Below are 13814 nucleotides of genomic sequence, written 5' to 3' on the forward strand. Positions count from 1 at the left end.
AAACATGACCCTTGATCATCAGGTAATTGTTTTCAATATGTGGGAGTCGACATGAGATATTAAAATGTTTACCTTAGAAGAAAGAACATGAAAATCAAAACTCAGACACAATATACAATTTTAAAATTTTTGAATTGACTTCTAATATCAGATTAAATTCTTCTCTTATTTTTGGTAATCTTTGTTGAAATTTAGCTTTATCCATGAGAGTATACTGAAGTAGGGTCAGATGTATGCATGTGTTTTGAGCAATATGGACTCCAATTATCATACAGAAAGAGAAAGAGTCTGCAAGGAATGAACAACAGCTCTGTGGCATGTTCTATGGCCCGGTTACCACCTGGGAGTGGCTTCTTTTAACCCAAATGTGCATTCACAGAGGAAAACGAAGTTTATCAGTTTAATCCCGCCTAACAAGGTCAAATCAGCCCCAAGATATCAGGCAATTCTCCTCTGAACAAATAGACACCCCATACAATCGTTTCACCCTCCTATGGGCCTCCTCAGTGAGGTGCAGCCTTATCCCTCTAAGGGCATTGGGCAAGGAGTCCACGTCAGATTTCCCCATCGCCCATAGAGAAAATTTCCCCAGGGTCATAACACAAATGCATATAGAATCTAGAAACCAATGGCACTACCTGTATTAATAAGTAACCCTTATTATCCTAACTAATCAGTTAATATTGGATACTCTGTAAATAGAAGAATAGGTGCTTTGTAGTTTTTTGAATCTTAACAGAAATAAAGAAAAGTACAGAGACATTGGCCTCTATTTATCAAGGTCTGTCGGACCTGATTCGACAGTGCGGATCAGGTCCGACAGACCTCGCTGAATACGGCGAGCAATACGCTCGCCGTATTCAGCATTGCACCAGCAGCTCACAAGAGCTGCTGGTGCAATGCCACCCCCTGCAGACTCGCGGCCAATAGGCCGCCAGCAGGGGGTGTCAATCAACCCGATCGTACTCTATGATATGAGAGTTTTATTTCACTTATACTTTGTGCTGTCATGCTGCTCCTCTGCTCTGCTGTGGCCGTTGCCACGGACACAGGCACTCCTCCTGTTGCTAAGGATACGGGAGTGTAACTGCAACACGGTGATGACATCATCACCGCCCGCCCTGTCTTCCCTATGTAAAGGCCTCAGTCTCTCTCACCAGTGCCCAAGTATAGGTGTTACTTCTTGTGCTCCTGGGTGCTGTATTTTTGTATGCTGAATTGCTGTACTGCTTAACGTTTTGATCAACTCTGCCTGTTTGACTACGATGCTTGCCTTAAACTCTGCATTGCTGGATTGATTAACTGTTGATGAACTCTGCCTGTTTGACTACGCTGCTTGCCTTAACCCCTGAATTGCTGGACTGCTTTACTGTTGATGAACTGTTTTGACTATTCTGCTTGCCTTAACCCTAAAATATTGGATTGCCATTCTGTTGTCAAACTCTACCTGCCTGACCATTCTATTGATTTACCCTTGAACTGCCTTATCGCTGGATTCCCTACCTGTTGCCGTCAGAGACTATCCTGTCTGTTTCCAGTCCTTCAAGTGGTTTACCCTTGAACTGCCTAACCGCTGATTCCCTGCCTGTTGCCGTAATTGACTATCTTGTATGTTTCCAGTCCTTCAACTGGTTTATCCTTGAACTGCCTAACCGCTGATTTCTACCTGCTACCACCAAAGACTTTCCTGCATAGTGTGAGTACTGCTTACCTCATTTTGCAAACTCTCTCTGCTCTGGGATATTCCCTATTATTCCAGCTTGACGCTGGGATAAGAAGACTACTGGCCAAGTTTGGTCTAAGAGTGGAATATCCCATGAGCATTACATTATACTTGGGCCATGGACCCAAATGAGGTAGCAAATGTGGAGTGTGGATTTAAAACTACAGGCTATAACCACTTTGCTCTCCTCGCTGGTTGCTGAAAAGAACGCTGCCCCTGTTGTTACATAGCCAGTACCTGCTGCTAGTGCCACAGCTCCTTCCCCTGCTTCTGGAAGTATACCCCCGATACCATTGCCTGACAAGTATGATGGTACTACCGACTGTAGGGGTTTCCTGAACCAGTGCAGGCTGCACTTTCGCAATGTCCCCCACACCTTTAAGTCTCATCAATCAAAGTTAACATTTGTTATTTCCTTACTGAAAGACAAGGCCCTAGCTTGGGACTCTCCTCTTCTGGAACAGAGCGCTCAACTCCTGAACGATGCTGATGCCTTCACTTCTGCATTTTCTTTTGTATTCGGGACCTCCAGCAGCGCTGCTGCTGCAGAGTACTCACTCTTGGACCTCCGCCAGAGTAATAGAACTGTGGCACAATACGCCATCGAGTTTCGCACTTTGGCACTCGAGACCAGTTGGGATGGTAGTACTCTCAAGGCGGCCTTTAGGAGAGGTTTGCATGAACGCATCAAGGACGAGCTTACCTATTGTGATGTCCCTGGATGAATTCATAGCACTTTGTATTACTCTGGACTCTCGCTTTCAGGAAAGACAAGCTGAGAGAGACAGAACTTGTAGAATCCTTCCTTCCCATCCTCCTAATTGTCTGGTCTCTAGACCATCCTCTACCCCTTCAGCACCTCCAGTTACCTGAGTAGAGGAACCCATGGATCTCTCCTCCCTCAAACCCACAGAATCTGAAAGACAGAGAAGAAGGAGATTGAAACTGTGTTTCTACTGTGGTTCTAACTCACACCAGCTAAAGAACTGTGATACCCTGTCAGGAAAAGCCAATGCTTAGAGGATAAAACTGGGGTACCTCTAAGCATGGTCACTACTAAATACCCTCAATCTTCATGAATCCTGGTACCTGTTACCCTCTCCTTTCTGAATTCTGACAACACTCAGGCCTTTATTGATTCAGGGACAGCTGGAAATTTTTTGGATCACCGTTTCATGATTCAGGCAGGGTTACCTCTTCTGCGGAAAAAACACTGTCTTAAAATAACTATTCTGGATGACACTCCCCTTGGATCAGATTTAATCTATTTTGAATCAGCATTCCTAACCGTGACTGTGGGAGTCCTTCATACCGAACATTTGCAGTTCAATGTCATTCATTCTCCAGCACAACCAGTAATCCTTGGTCTTTATTGGCTCTTTATACACAATCCACAGTAAGACCAGACTGAGGGAATGTTGGTCTCCTGGGGAACATCCTGCTTCAACTCCTGTCTGGCTAAAGTTACTCCATTACACCACATCCCCATTGCCAGCCTACAGACCCCTTCAAGCCCTCCTTCAATTAATGCAGATTTTACTGATATGTTTGAAAAGAAAGCAGCTGATGTGCTGCCACCCCACTGTCCTTACGACTGCAAGATTGACCCTGTTTCCTGGAGCCCCACTTCCTAAAGGGAGGACTTATCCACTCTCCAAAGCTGAAACCAAGGCCATGGAGGAGTATATTCAAGAGAACCTAGCTAAAGGTTTTATTCGCCCTTCCTCTTCGCCTGCTGGGGCAGGGCTTTTTTTGGGTCAGTAAGAAGGATGGTGGGCTCAGACCCTGTATCAACTACAAAGCATCACGATCAAGAATCGCTATCCTATTCCATTAATCACTGACCTTTATGATTTGCTCCAGAATGCTTGCTACTTTACTAAGTTAGATCTAAGTGGGGCATATAGTCTTGTTCGTATATTACCAGGGCATGAATGGAAGACTGCCTTCAACACAAGATCAGGTCATTATGAATACCTTGTAATGCCTGTTGTGTTGTGTAATGCCCCTGCTGTCTTCCAGGCATTTGTCAACTATGTCTTCCGTGACCTCCTCAATGGCACTGTCATTGTCTATCTGGATGACATCCTTATTTTCTCCTCCACTCTTGAGGAGCATCATGAACATGTAAGACAGGTATTTCTTCGCCCCAGAAACAATTCTCTAGTAGCCAAACTGGAGAAATGTGAATTTGACCAAGTTCACATCCAGTTCCTTGGCTATGTTATCTCGAAGGAGGGTTTTGCCATGCATCCTTCTAAGCTCACCGCAGTCCTGGAATGGCCTCAACCCACCTCATTAAAGGAGCTACAGAGATTTGTGGGGTTCTCTAATTATTACCGCAAGTTTTTAAAAAACCTCTCCCAAATAGCTGCTTCCCTCACTGAGTTAACTAAACAAAACAGAGACTGCAAAAACTGACCTCCCGTGGATGCCTTCTCTCACCTGAAAAAGGTCTTTAGTTCTGCTTCTGTGCTCCGCTATCCTGATCCTGACCTGCAGTTCGCTTTAGAGGTTGACGCCTCCGAGATTGGAGCTGGAGCAGTCCTAACCCAAAGGGATCCTTTATCCTCCAAGTTGCACCCTGTAGCCATTTTCTACAAACGCTTTACTCCTGCAGAGAAGAACTATGACGTGAGTAATCCTTTACTCTTACCCATTAAGATGGCTCTGACTGAATGGCGTCATTGGCTAGAGGGTACCGCCAATCCCATTCAGATTCTCACTGACCACAAGAAACTGATGTACCTTTAGACTGCTCATATACTCAATCCTGGACAGGCCAGGTGGGCCTTGTTCTTTTCCCGTTTTAACTTTGTGGTCTCTTATCTTCCTAGGACCAAGAATAAAAAGACTGACGCCCTTTCCCGTCAGTTTTGACAGTCAAATGATTCCTCTGATGCTCCTATTGAACACATCATACCCCTTTCCTGTGTGGTTGCTCAACTTAACACGTCTCTTCTTCAAAGACGATATCTTCTTTGCACCTCTGAACCTACGCACCCCTGTGCTATCCTGGGCTCATGATAGTACACTTTCAGGACATCCTGGTTGAACAAGAATGTTTAAGCTTCTTTCCAAGCATGTATGGTGGCCTACCATGAAGACTGACGCTAGGGATTATGTGAAAGCCTGCATGACTTCTGCCAATTAGAATCCTTGATCCTTGCCTCCTGGCTTACTCCAACCATTGTCCATTCCCAAACAACCTTGGACACACATAACAATGGATTTCATTGTGGACCTCCCTCCTTCTGATCATTATACGGTTATCTTGGTTGTGGTAGATCGATTTTCCATTCTGGCTCATTTTGTACTCTTAAAGAAACTGCCATCTGCCCAAGAGTTATCGTCTCTTTTTCTGTTATATGTGGCACGACTTCATGGCATTCACCTGAATATTGTTTCCGACAGAGGTCCACAATTCATCTCTGCCTTTTGGAGAGCCTTTTGCAAGTTGATTGGAACCACCATTTCCTTGTCGTCCAGCTACCATCCTCAGACTAATGGGCTGACTAAGAGAATGAATCAAGATCTCGAAGCCTATGTCAGAACTTTTATTAATTCTCTGCATACCAACTGGTCTGAGGTTTTCCCCTATCTGAGCTGGGACAGAACACTCATTGGCACTCTTCTCTATGATGTTCTCCATTTCAAGCCGCAGCAGGTTACCAACCTTGTGTCTTTTCTCTTTCTGCTCAGTCCACAGGGGTTACTGCTGCAGACCAACATGTTACTAATCTCCCTACTCATTGGCAACGTATTCGCTCTCAGTTACGTTCAACTGTCTCCAGATACAAGAGGTTTGCTAATCATCATAGAGCTTCTGTTTGTGCTTTTTCAGATGGTGAACGTGTTTGGGTCTCTAATCAACATATGCGTCTACATCAACCCAGTCACAAATTAGGGCCTAGGTTTATCGGCCCCTACAAGGTCCTTAACCCCTTAAGGACCACAACACTTTTCCATTTTCAAGTGGTTTACCCTTGAACTGCCTAACTGCTGCTGCCGAAGACTACCCTGCATAGTGTGAGTACTCCTTACCTCATTCTGCAATCTTTCTCTGCTCTGGGATATTCCCTATCATTTCAGCTTGACGCTGGGATAAGAAGACTACTGGCCAAGTGGAATATCCTATGATCATTACATGTGCATTGCATTTTATATCACTATACATTTTAGATTGGGTCCTTTCACTATTATTGAATGTAAGCTTTGCACTTTCTCATTTATGCTTTAATACATTTAAAATTTGATCTAGCAGTGATTTTACAGATTCTGATTGTGCTTTGAAAGTTTCTGTGTCACTTTAATAACTTAAGATCATACTTTATATATTTCTGTGTAGCTTTTACAAATTACATTTCCCCTTGTATTTGCTGCATTTCAAACTAAAACTGACACAGGACAGTTCCCTGGGCTGGATAGTGGAGTTCTAAGGGTATTGTCTGAAGCTCTCTCGCAAGTCTTGTGAAATTTTGTAAGCATTTTAAATAAGTTGGTCTCACTGATTTGTCTATCCAGGTGTATGCAGATGAAGGTTGCTCAAAATTCACAATACACTTATTTTAACTAACGGAAAAGTAATATATACTAAAATATAGACAAAAGCAAGTTTAATTGTAGTGAAAACATTTCATTTTAATTTGGAACTGATGCAAACGGAGCCTTTATATCAGCTCCAGGGTTCTCCAGCTACCTTCTTTCTCCCATGTAAAATGTTGTATCCCAGAGAGCTTCATTACTTTCTAAGGAAGGAATCTCTCATGAATTTCAAGGTTCTTCCCCTTTTCTTAGAAAATCCAGTGAGGTCTGCCCCTGTGAAGTCAGCACTATAGTCTCTCTCCAAACTAAAGAATGTTTGATTATCTGGCCCATAGAAAGTAATGATGCTCTCTGGAAAACTGAAGCTGACAGTTTTTCAGTTTTCATTTAAATAAACATCATGCAAAGTGCTAATCTAATTTGTAAAAGATACTTATAAATATACAAAGTAAGAGTCTAATTTGTTAAAGTTACACAGAATTTGTAAAATCACAATCCTAAATACACGGCAATGGTTAAATGTAATAAAATGTAATCTGAAGTGTTAAGTGATATCAAATAGGAAACAGTGTAAATGCAGCAGGACTGTCATGTCATGTATTGCTATATTGCACTGGGATTGTCTCTCCTTCACATACACAAATATAGGAAATGCCCATTGGAGAAATAAAGCATTTTAGAATATCTCACCCTTGCAGAGAAGTTTTGAATATCAGGGCCAGAAGCAGTCTGCCAGGAACAAACAACAGCTCAGTGGCTTGTTCTATGGTCTGGTTACCACCTACGAGTAGCTTCTTTTAGCCCAATTGTGTTTTTCACAGAGGAAAACTAACCTGAAGAATATCCATCTGATTCCGCCTAACAAGGTCAATTCAGCCCTGAAATACCAGAAAATTCTACTTTGAAAAAGGGAAATGGCAACCCCAGACGATTGATTTATTCTCCTATGGGCCTTGTCAGTGAGGTGCAGCCATATACCTCTAAGCACATTGGGCAAGGAGTCCATGTCTGGTTTCCACCATCACCCTTAGGGGGACTTTTCCCATAACACAAATAAATACAGAAAGAGAAGCAGTATGTTGGGAATGAAAACATCTCAGTGTCTTGTTCTATGGCCCAGTTACCACCAGGGAGTTGCTTCTTTTAGCCCAATTGTGCTTTTCACTTCCAATTATCAAGCAGCACAGACTACTTTGGAGCCCTTGTGGCTCATGCTCCCTAATGTAAACACATACAAAAAGAGAAGCACTCTACCAGGAACGAATAACAGGCTAGTAGTTTCTTCTATAGCGAGTTACCATCTGGGAGCAGACTCTTTTAGCCCAATCGCTGTTTTCACAGAAGAGAACTTTCCTGAAGTATATCATTCTGATACCACTTAACAATTCCAGTCCAGCCTTAAAATACCAGGCAAGGAACATGGCAAGCCCCAGATGAAGGAGGAGTGGTTGTATTAGCCCTGCTTTTTAACCTCTCTACCACCTCAACTGTGGCAGAGTTAAAACATTCCAAATGCGGGCAGCAGGAGAAACCAATTGCTGTCCACTTGCATTTTCTGAATATTACTATATAGTGCAACTAAATATATATATATATATATATATATTTCTACTGTATATATATATATATATATATATATATGTATATATATATATATATATATATATACTGTATATATATGTTTTCAGACCATTGATTTCTATTTTATGCTTGTTGCAATTTTATTAATAAATAATAACAGAAATATACTAAATATACTCAAATATTTTGTGGGAGCTTAAAGTTTTACATTAGTTGATTTTCTGCATGAGTTTTAAAATTGTTAATATTTCAAGTATTAATGGAGTATTTAAACCTAACACTTTCTCTTGTCTATGAAGTATAATACTTTGACCTTAAAGAATATCATTTTGTATTTTATCTGCATTATTACTATTAATTACAGTGCGTTGTCTCACCTGAATACCAGGAGCACCTGGAATGCCTGGACCACCTCTATCCCCCATTTCTCCTTTTTTGCCCTGTATGCCTTGAATTCCTGGAAAACCCACAGGACCTGGCTCCCCGGCTGGGCCTCTTAAAGCCTCATCGCTTATTGGGCACTGACAATCCCCTTTATCCCCTGAAAGTAAATATCACAAAAGTATTGGTTGAAACAGCATAAAAACATTTCAAACATGCCCACACCTGGTATAAAGGGTTAGGGTTAGACTAGCATGTAAAAATGTTCCTGGACTATTTATCAATATTGTCAAGAGGTTTTGATTTCTTTCATTGGTTGGTGTGTTTTCTATTAAGGCTACACCCATTAGACTGGTTATCTTGATGACTAAAAAAGGTGTCAAATAAAATAAGGTTTTACGGAGTGGGGATGCTTTGGTATTGTGGGAGATGGCTACTTGTTATTGTGTTGTGTATTGCCTTTTCCTGGTTTTACTGTGTGTTCTGCTCAATGTATATTTGCTGTAGATGGTGTGTTAATTCGGATCTGCTTACTTGAATGTGCTGTTTGTGGTTTTTTTTAAGCATATCAGGGTTTGATCATGAGCTTTGTTTATACGTCTCTTGACATCTGTGTTTAGGCACTAGGCTGATCAGTACTCACTAGATGTTGTAAGGTGCTGAAATAGTAAAGTGTATGAATAATGTATGAGTATCATGTAATTCTTTACATGATTTTATAATAAATTATTTAATGCTCAGGTGAACTCATTATTACTATTGCTATTAAGACACATATGACTATTCTTAAAGCAAATGCATACAGTGTAAATAAGTTCTTAATATATTGTAGCATATAAGTAAATATGGCCTAATAAACTGACTCTCAGATACAATTATATTCTTTGCTATTTGACTACAAATCAAAAGGTACGTTATGTATGTTTTACATAGAAAAATAGAGAACATGTCATGATAGATTGAAACCCTTGTGTGCATGGTAAGAAGAACTAAAAGAATCCAGTACTACTATAAAGCATTGTGTGATGCTCAGTTAGCAAACAAGTTAATATATATAAAATATTAATAAGAGAGAATAGCAAGTACCAAAATAATTGTTTTTTTTGCCTATGACTATAGCAATAAAGTAGTTTTATACAAATATTCTCCTTCAAATCATTATACTTGCCTTTATGCCCCTTGAAACCTGGGAAACCAGGAATGCCTGTTGCTCCATCCGATCCCTTATATCCAATTGATCCTTTTCTCCCAATACGTCCACCTATAAATATTGTTTTTAATTCAACATATTTAATTATAGAGGAAAAAACAACAACATATCATTGCTCAAATATTACACTCAGCTCATGGATTTTTCGCCCCATCTGGAATACAAACTACAAAAAAAAAATAAAAAAAAATTGAAATTACATTTTTTTCATTTAATTCCCCAGAATGTAGCTCAATATTAGTGGAATAAGCACATTATTCTGGGAGTTATATAGAATTCTGGAATTTGTTGTTCACTATTTCCCTTTTAATATTGTACCACTGCAGCTCTGGACTCTAATTCCCAGCATGCATTGTACATTGATGGGGAGTAAGCTTCCTGGAAAGCAGAAAGTTTTGCATGAAGTCATGCCCCCTCCTCCATGTTGTGCGTGTGTGCTATAATAAACCTTGTAGGGGGATTTCCACTCCCACCATCTTTTTAACAGCAGCAAAGAATAAGGTATCTCATTAATTCATTAATAGCAATGGTCTCTGAGTTAACTTCCTCCTCACATACTGGAATAGTTTGCTAAACGTTTTGGCAATAGCACAAATAGAGGAATGTTTATTGCATATTTTAGGTAATGTACTGTTAGCAGTTTTAAACTTTATAAGTATAGGTTAACTTATATTGGTTCTTTTGTGTTTCATTTTGATTTTTTTTCTTTATAACTGTATAAAGCAACAGATCAAATAAACCAAACACTAAATAAATTAATAAATAAAACCATATCATCTTTCTATTTTTATTTATAAATTAGGAGTCTGGATAAGGATATTCATTTTATTACACTCCAAAAAAATTATAATAAAATGGACTACTAGCATTTTGGGATAATTAAAAAAACCAACCCTGATATATACGTATATATATAATGTGTGTGTGTGTTTATTGTGTGGGCATATTTCACTTTATTATCCTTTATTGTCATACAGTCATTACAATAATGCATATGACATACATAATATAAACTAAAATGAGAAGATATTCATAAAATCCATTCATTCTTCTCTTTCCTTATCATTAAAAGGGACATTAAAGTCAAAATTAAGCTTGCATGATTCTGATAGAGCATGAAATAAAAAACAATCCACTTTACGTCTATTATCAAATGTATTACATTTTTACCGCTTACATATGTATATTAGTCTGTGATTGGCTAATGGCTGTCACTTGATACAAGGAATTGGCAAACTGTGAAACAGAATCTACTGCTGCTCATTTTAAATTAACTGTTATTGCATTATTTTTGTTATACATTGGTTGATTATGGTATTCTACTGTATTTAATCTCCCCGAACTGTATAGCACCTCCAAAAAAAGGAAAAGAAATTCTATTATACTGCTTTAAAATATTAAACCTTCCATGGATATCTCTGGTGACATTTGAAGGGGGTAATAGAAAATGATTTTTAGTCAGTGTTTTGCACCATCAAATGGGTCAAGAACCATCCCTACCCAATTCTCTCTATTAAGTGTCCATACTATTAAATGTCATATTTCTAGTTATTTTGGTGCAACTGTTTTTCAAAACTCTAGCCATACTCAGTAATAATCTTGACAAAGGGTAAACTGTTCTAAGAATTATGGGGATATCAGGAATATTATTTTTAAAAGTGAAACCTTTTGCCAGTCTCAGCAGGTTTAATGCCTTTTATTAATTCAATTATTAAGAACATTGCAGAATTAGAAAATGTTCAGAGAAAGGCCACAAAACTAATAAAGGGATGGAAGGTTTAAACTATGAGGAGATGTTTGTCTAATTGGGTCAGTTTTTTAAAATAGGCACTTGGGAGGTGATATAATTACTTTATACAAATATATTCAAGAACCATATACAGAGAAAGTGGAAGCACTGTTATGCCAAGGGCAAGGCAATTGTTTATGACAAGAGGCCATACTTTAACACTAGATGAAAGGTGTTTTTTTCACTGCAAGAGCAATCAGATTGTGGAACTAATTGCTTAAAGGGACAGTATACTGTAAAATAGTTTTTCCCTTAATGTGTTTACAATTGCTTTTTTTACCAACTGCAGAGTAAAACATGTATGAAAATTAGCTTTTTAAGGTGTATTTCTGTATATTAAAGCTCTGATTTTGTGTTTTGAAGCCACAACCTAATAAAATGGGTTGAGCTTGTAGGTATAATCAGATCTCATTACTGTATCACATTGTGCACATATACCTGCTTCTTTATCTTATATCTGTCCTTAAAACAATCACCAATACTTTGAGAGAACAATGGAAAATCAACATTTTATTACCTTATCTCTGCTTTATCACACTGGGAGTGTAATTTCTTCTGCTGGCTGTGTTTACAAAGCTTATCTATAGCTGGTACGCGCGGCCACAAACTTTCAGAATAGGTGGGGATACCACATGCTAAATTAACAATTTCAAATGCCAATATAAGGGAAAAGGAGCTACTTGTAAACAATTTAATACACTCCAGCAGGTAAAGGGGATCATTGGGAACAAATTAAAGGGGAGAAAATTTTTGAGTAAACTGTCCCTTTAAGGATGTAGTGAATGCCAATACATTAGCTACATTAAAAAATGGCTTAGATACATTTTTGGCTAAAAAATAATTCAGGGGTATGTCTGCTTGTGTCAAATGGGTCTGCTTTTAATTGTATTAAAGGGACACTCAATCAAAATTAAACTTTCATTATTCAGATAGAGCATGCTATTTTAAACAACGTCCCAATTTACTTTTATTAACTAAACGTGCACAGTCTTTTTAAATTTAAACTTTTTGAGTCACCAGCTCCTACTGAGCATGTGCAAGAATAAGTGTGTATGCATTTGTGAATGGCTGATGGCTGTCACATGGTACATGTATGGATTTGTGATTGGCTGGTGGCTGTCACATGGTACAGGGGGAGTGGAAAAAGACATAACTTTTAAAATTGTCAGAAAAAAAATCTACTACTCATTTAAAGTTCAGACTAAGTGCTATTGCATTGTCTTGTTATCTTGCATTTGTTGATTATGCAAATCTACTGTGTTGACTGGAAGGATAATATGGATGTTTGGTAAATATAGATCATCTCATATGTTGCCAGCCTCTCCATCTTAGTAAACGTAGGCCATGGCATCTAATAATGTGAACCTTTTGTACTGAAGTTTACAAGTGGGATGGTGAAAATGAGAGGAAAAAAGAAAGTGACATCAAGTAGTTGGTGACAGAGAGTATAGGTCAGTGTAGCAATTGTTGCCTTGCTAAAGAGCCAAATGTAAAAATTAATTTGGGCAAAAGGAAGAAGCTCTGATGAGTCATAGAAGCTCTGATGAGCTGCACATAATGTACCAACAGCACAGCTCTCTGAACAGTTCAGGTAGTAAGGGGCAGAGATCTGTCAGTGTATGTATATGCTTAAAGTCCATAGTTTAATCATACTTCTTAAACTATATTTGTCTTAAACTACTGTGTTGGAACTTGAATTGCTTATACTTTTGCTACATTTTCTCTTAATCTCCAACATTTATATTTGATTAAATTAAAAATAACTTACCTGGATATCCAGGAGCACCAGGAGGTCCCTGTTGGCCAGGTTGTCCGTCCACACCGGGTGGGCCAGGCTGGAATGCTGGAAAGCCAGGCTCTCCTTGGGATCCTTTAAAGCCTTGCTCACCTTTCAAACCTGGCACTCCAGGTTGTCCTAAGTACATAAAGAAGGTGTAATTGGAAACAGTCTCAACATAGCGGTTGACATAAACAGCACCAAAATATATATATTTTTAATGCTGACATATTAATGTCTGCTACTATGGTACACAAGTGGTAATATACTTATAAACACAGAGCCACCATCGGGTAGTAGATAAAAGGAAGCAGCAAGTATATATAGGAAGACCTGGAATGTGGGAAGTGCAGTAACATAACAGAGGTACTACAGTACCTCCATACTTCTATTTCCTCCTCTGGACAATACCACTTCCCTGATCAGCTTCCTGGTGCTGTCTCAATGTTAACAATAGTATTTAACAACTTGTGTTGCACAGTTGCCAGCATAAACATGATGGCATTTTAAATACCTTACCTGGTAATGGAGTTGATAATCCTGGCAAGCCTGGCAAACCAGGATCCCCCCTCTCTCCAGGATCTCCAGCAATACCAATTAATCCAGGAAAACCAAAATCACCCCTTGAACCTTAAAAACAAATAAATACAAAAAATTACACTGTGTCTGTACACAATATATACATCTTCCAGTTCTAGGTGTAGAAGACTTAATAACAATCTGAAATAAACTATTTGAAAACAGAGATAGTTAAACTCATTTTTTAACAAAATGTAATATTATACAGTTTTTAAAGTTTTTCTTTCTT

The 13814-nt window shown here is 38.9% G+C and overlaps 1 protein-coding gene across 1 annotated transcript in view; it reads right to left on the bottom strand.

Moving 5' to 3' along the window:
- COL4A2 (collagen type IV alpha 2 chain) overlaps positions 1-13814 on the bottom strand; it is a 406346-nt gene that overhangs the window by 132776 nt on the left and 259756 nt on the right. The window contains exons 19-22 of the mRNA XM_053707783.1: positions 13526-13636; positions 12998-13144; positions 9399-9491; positions 8227-8390 (exon numbers count right to left, since the gene is read on the bottom strand). Of these exons, the coding sequence (XP_053563758.1) occupies positions 8227-8390; positions 9399-9491; positions 12998-13144; positions 13526-13636 (515 nt within the window). The remainder of the gene's footprint in view (positions 1-8226; positions 8391-9398; positions 9492-12997; positions 13145-13525; positions 13637-13814) is intronic.

The sequence above is a fragment of the Bombina bombina genome, chromosome 3 (assembly GCF_027579735.1).
Source record: "Bombina bombina isolate aBomBom1 chromosome 3, aBomBom1.pri, whole genome shotgun sequence".
In the NCBI taxonomy this organism is placed as follows: Eukaryota; Metazoa; Chordata; class Amphibia; order Anura; family Bombinatoridae; genus Bombina; species Bombina bombina.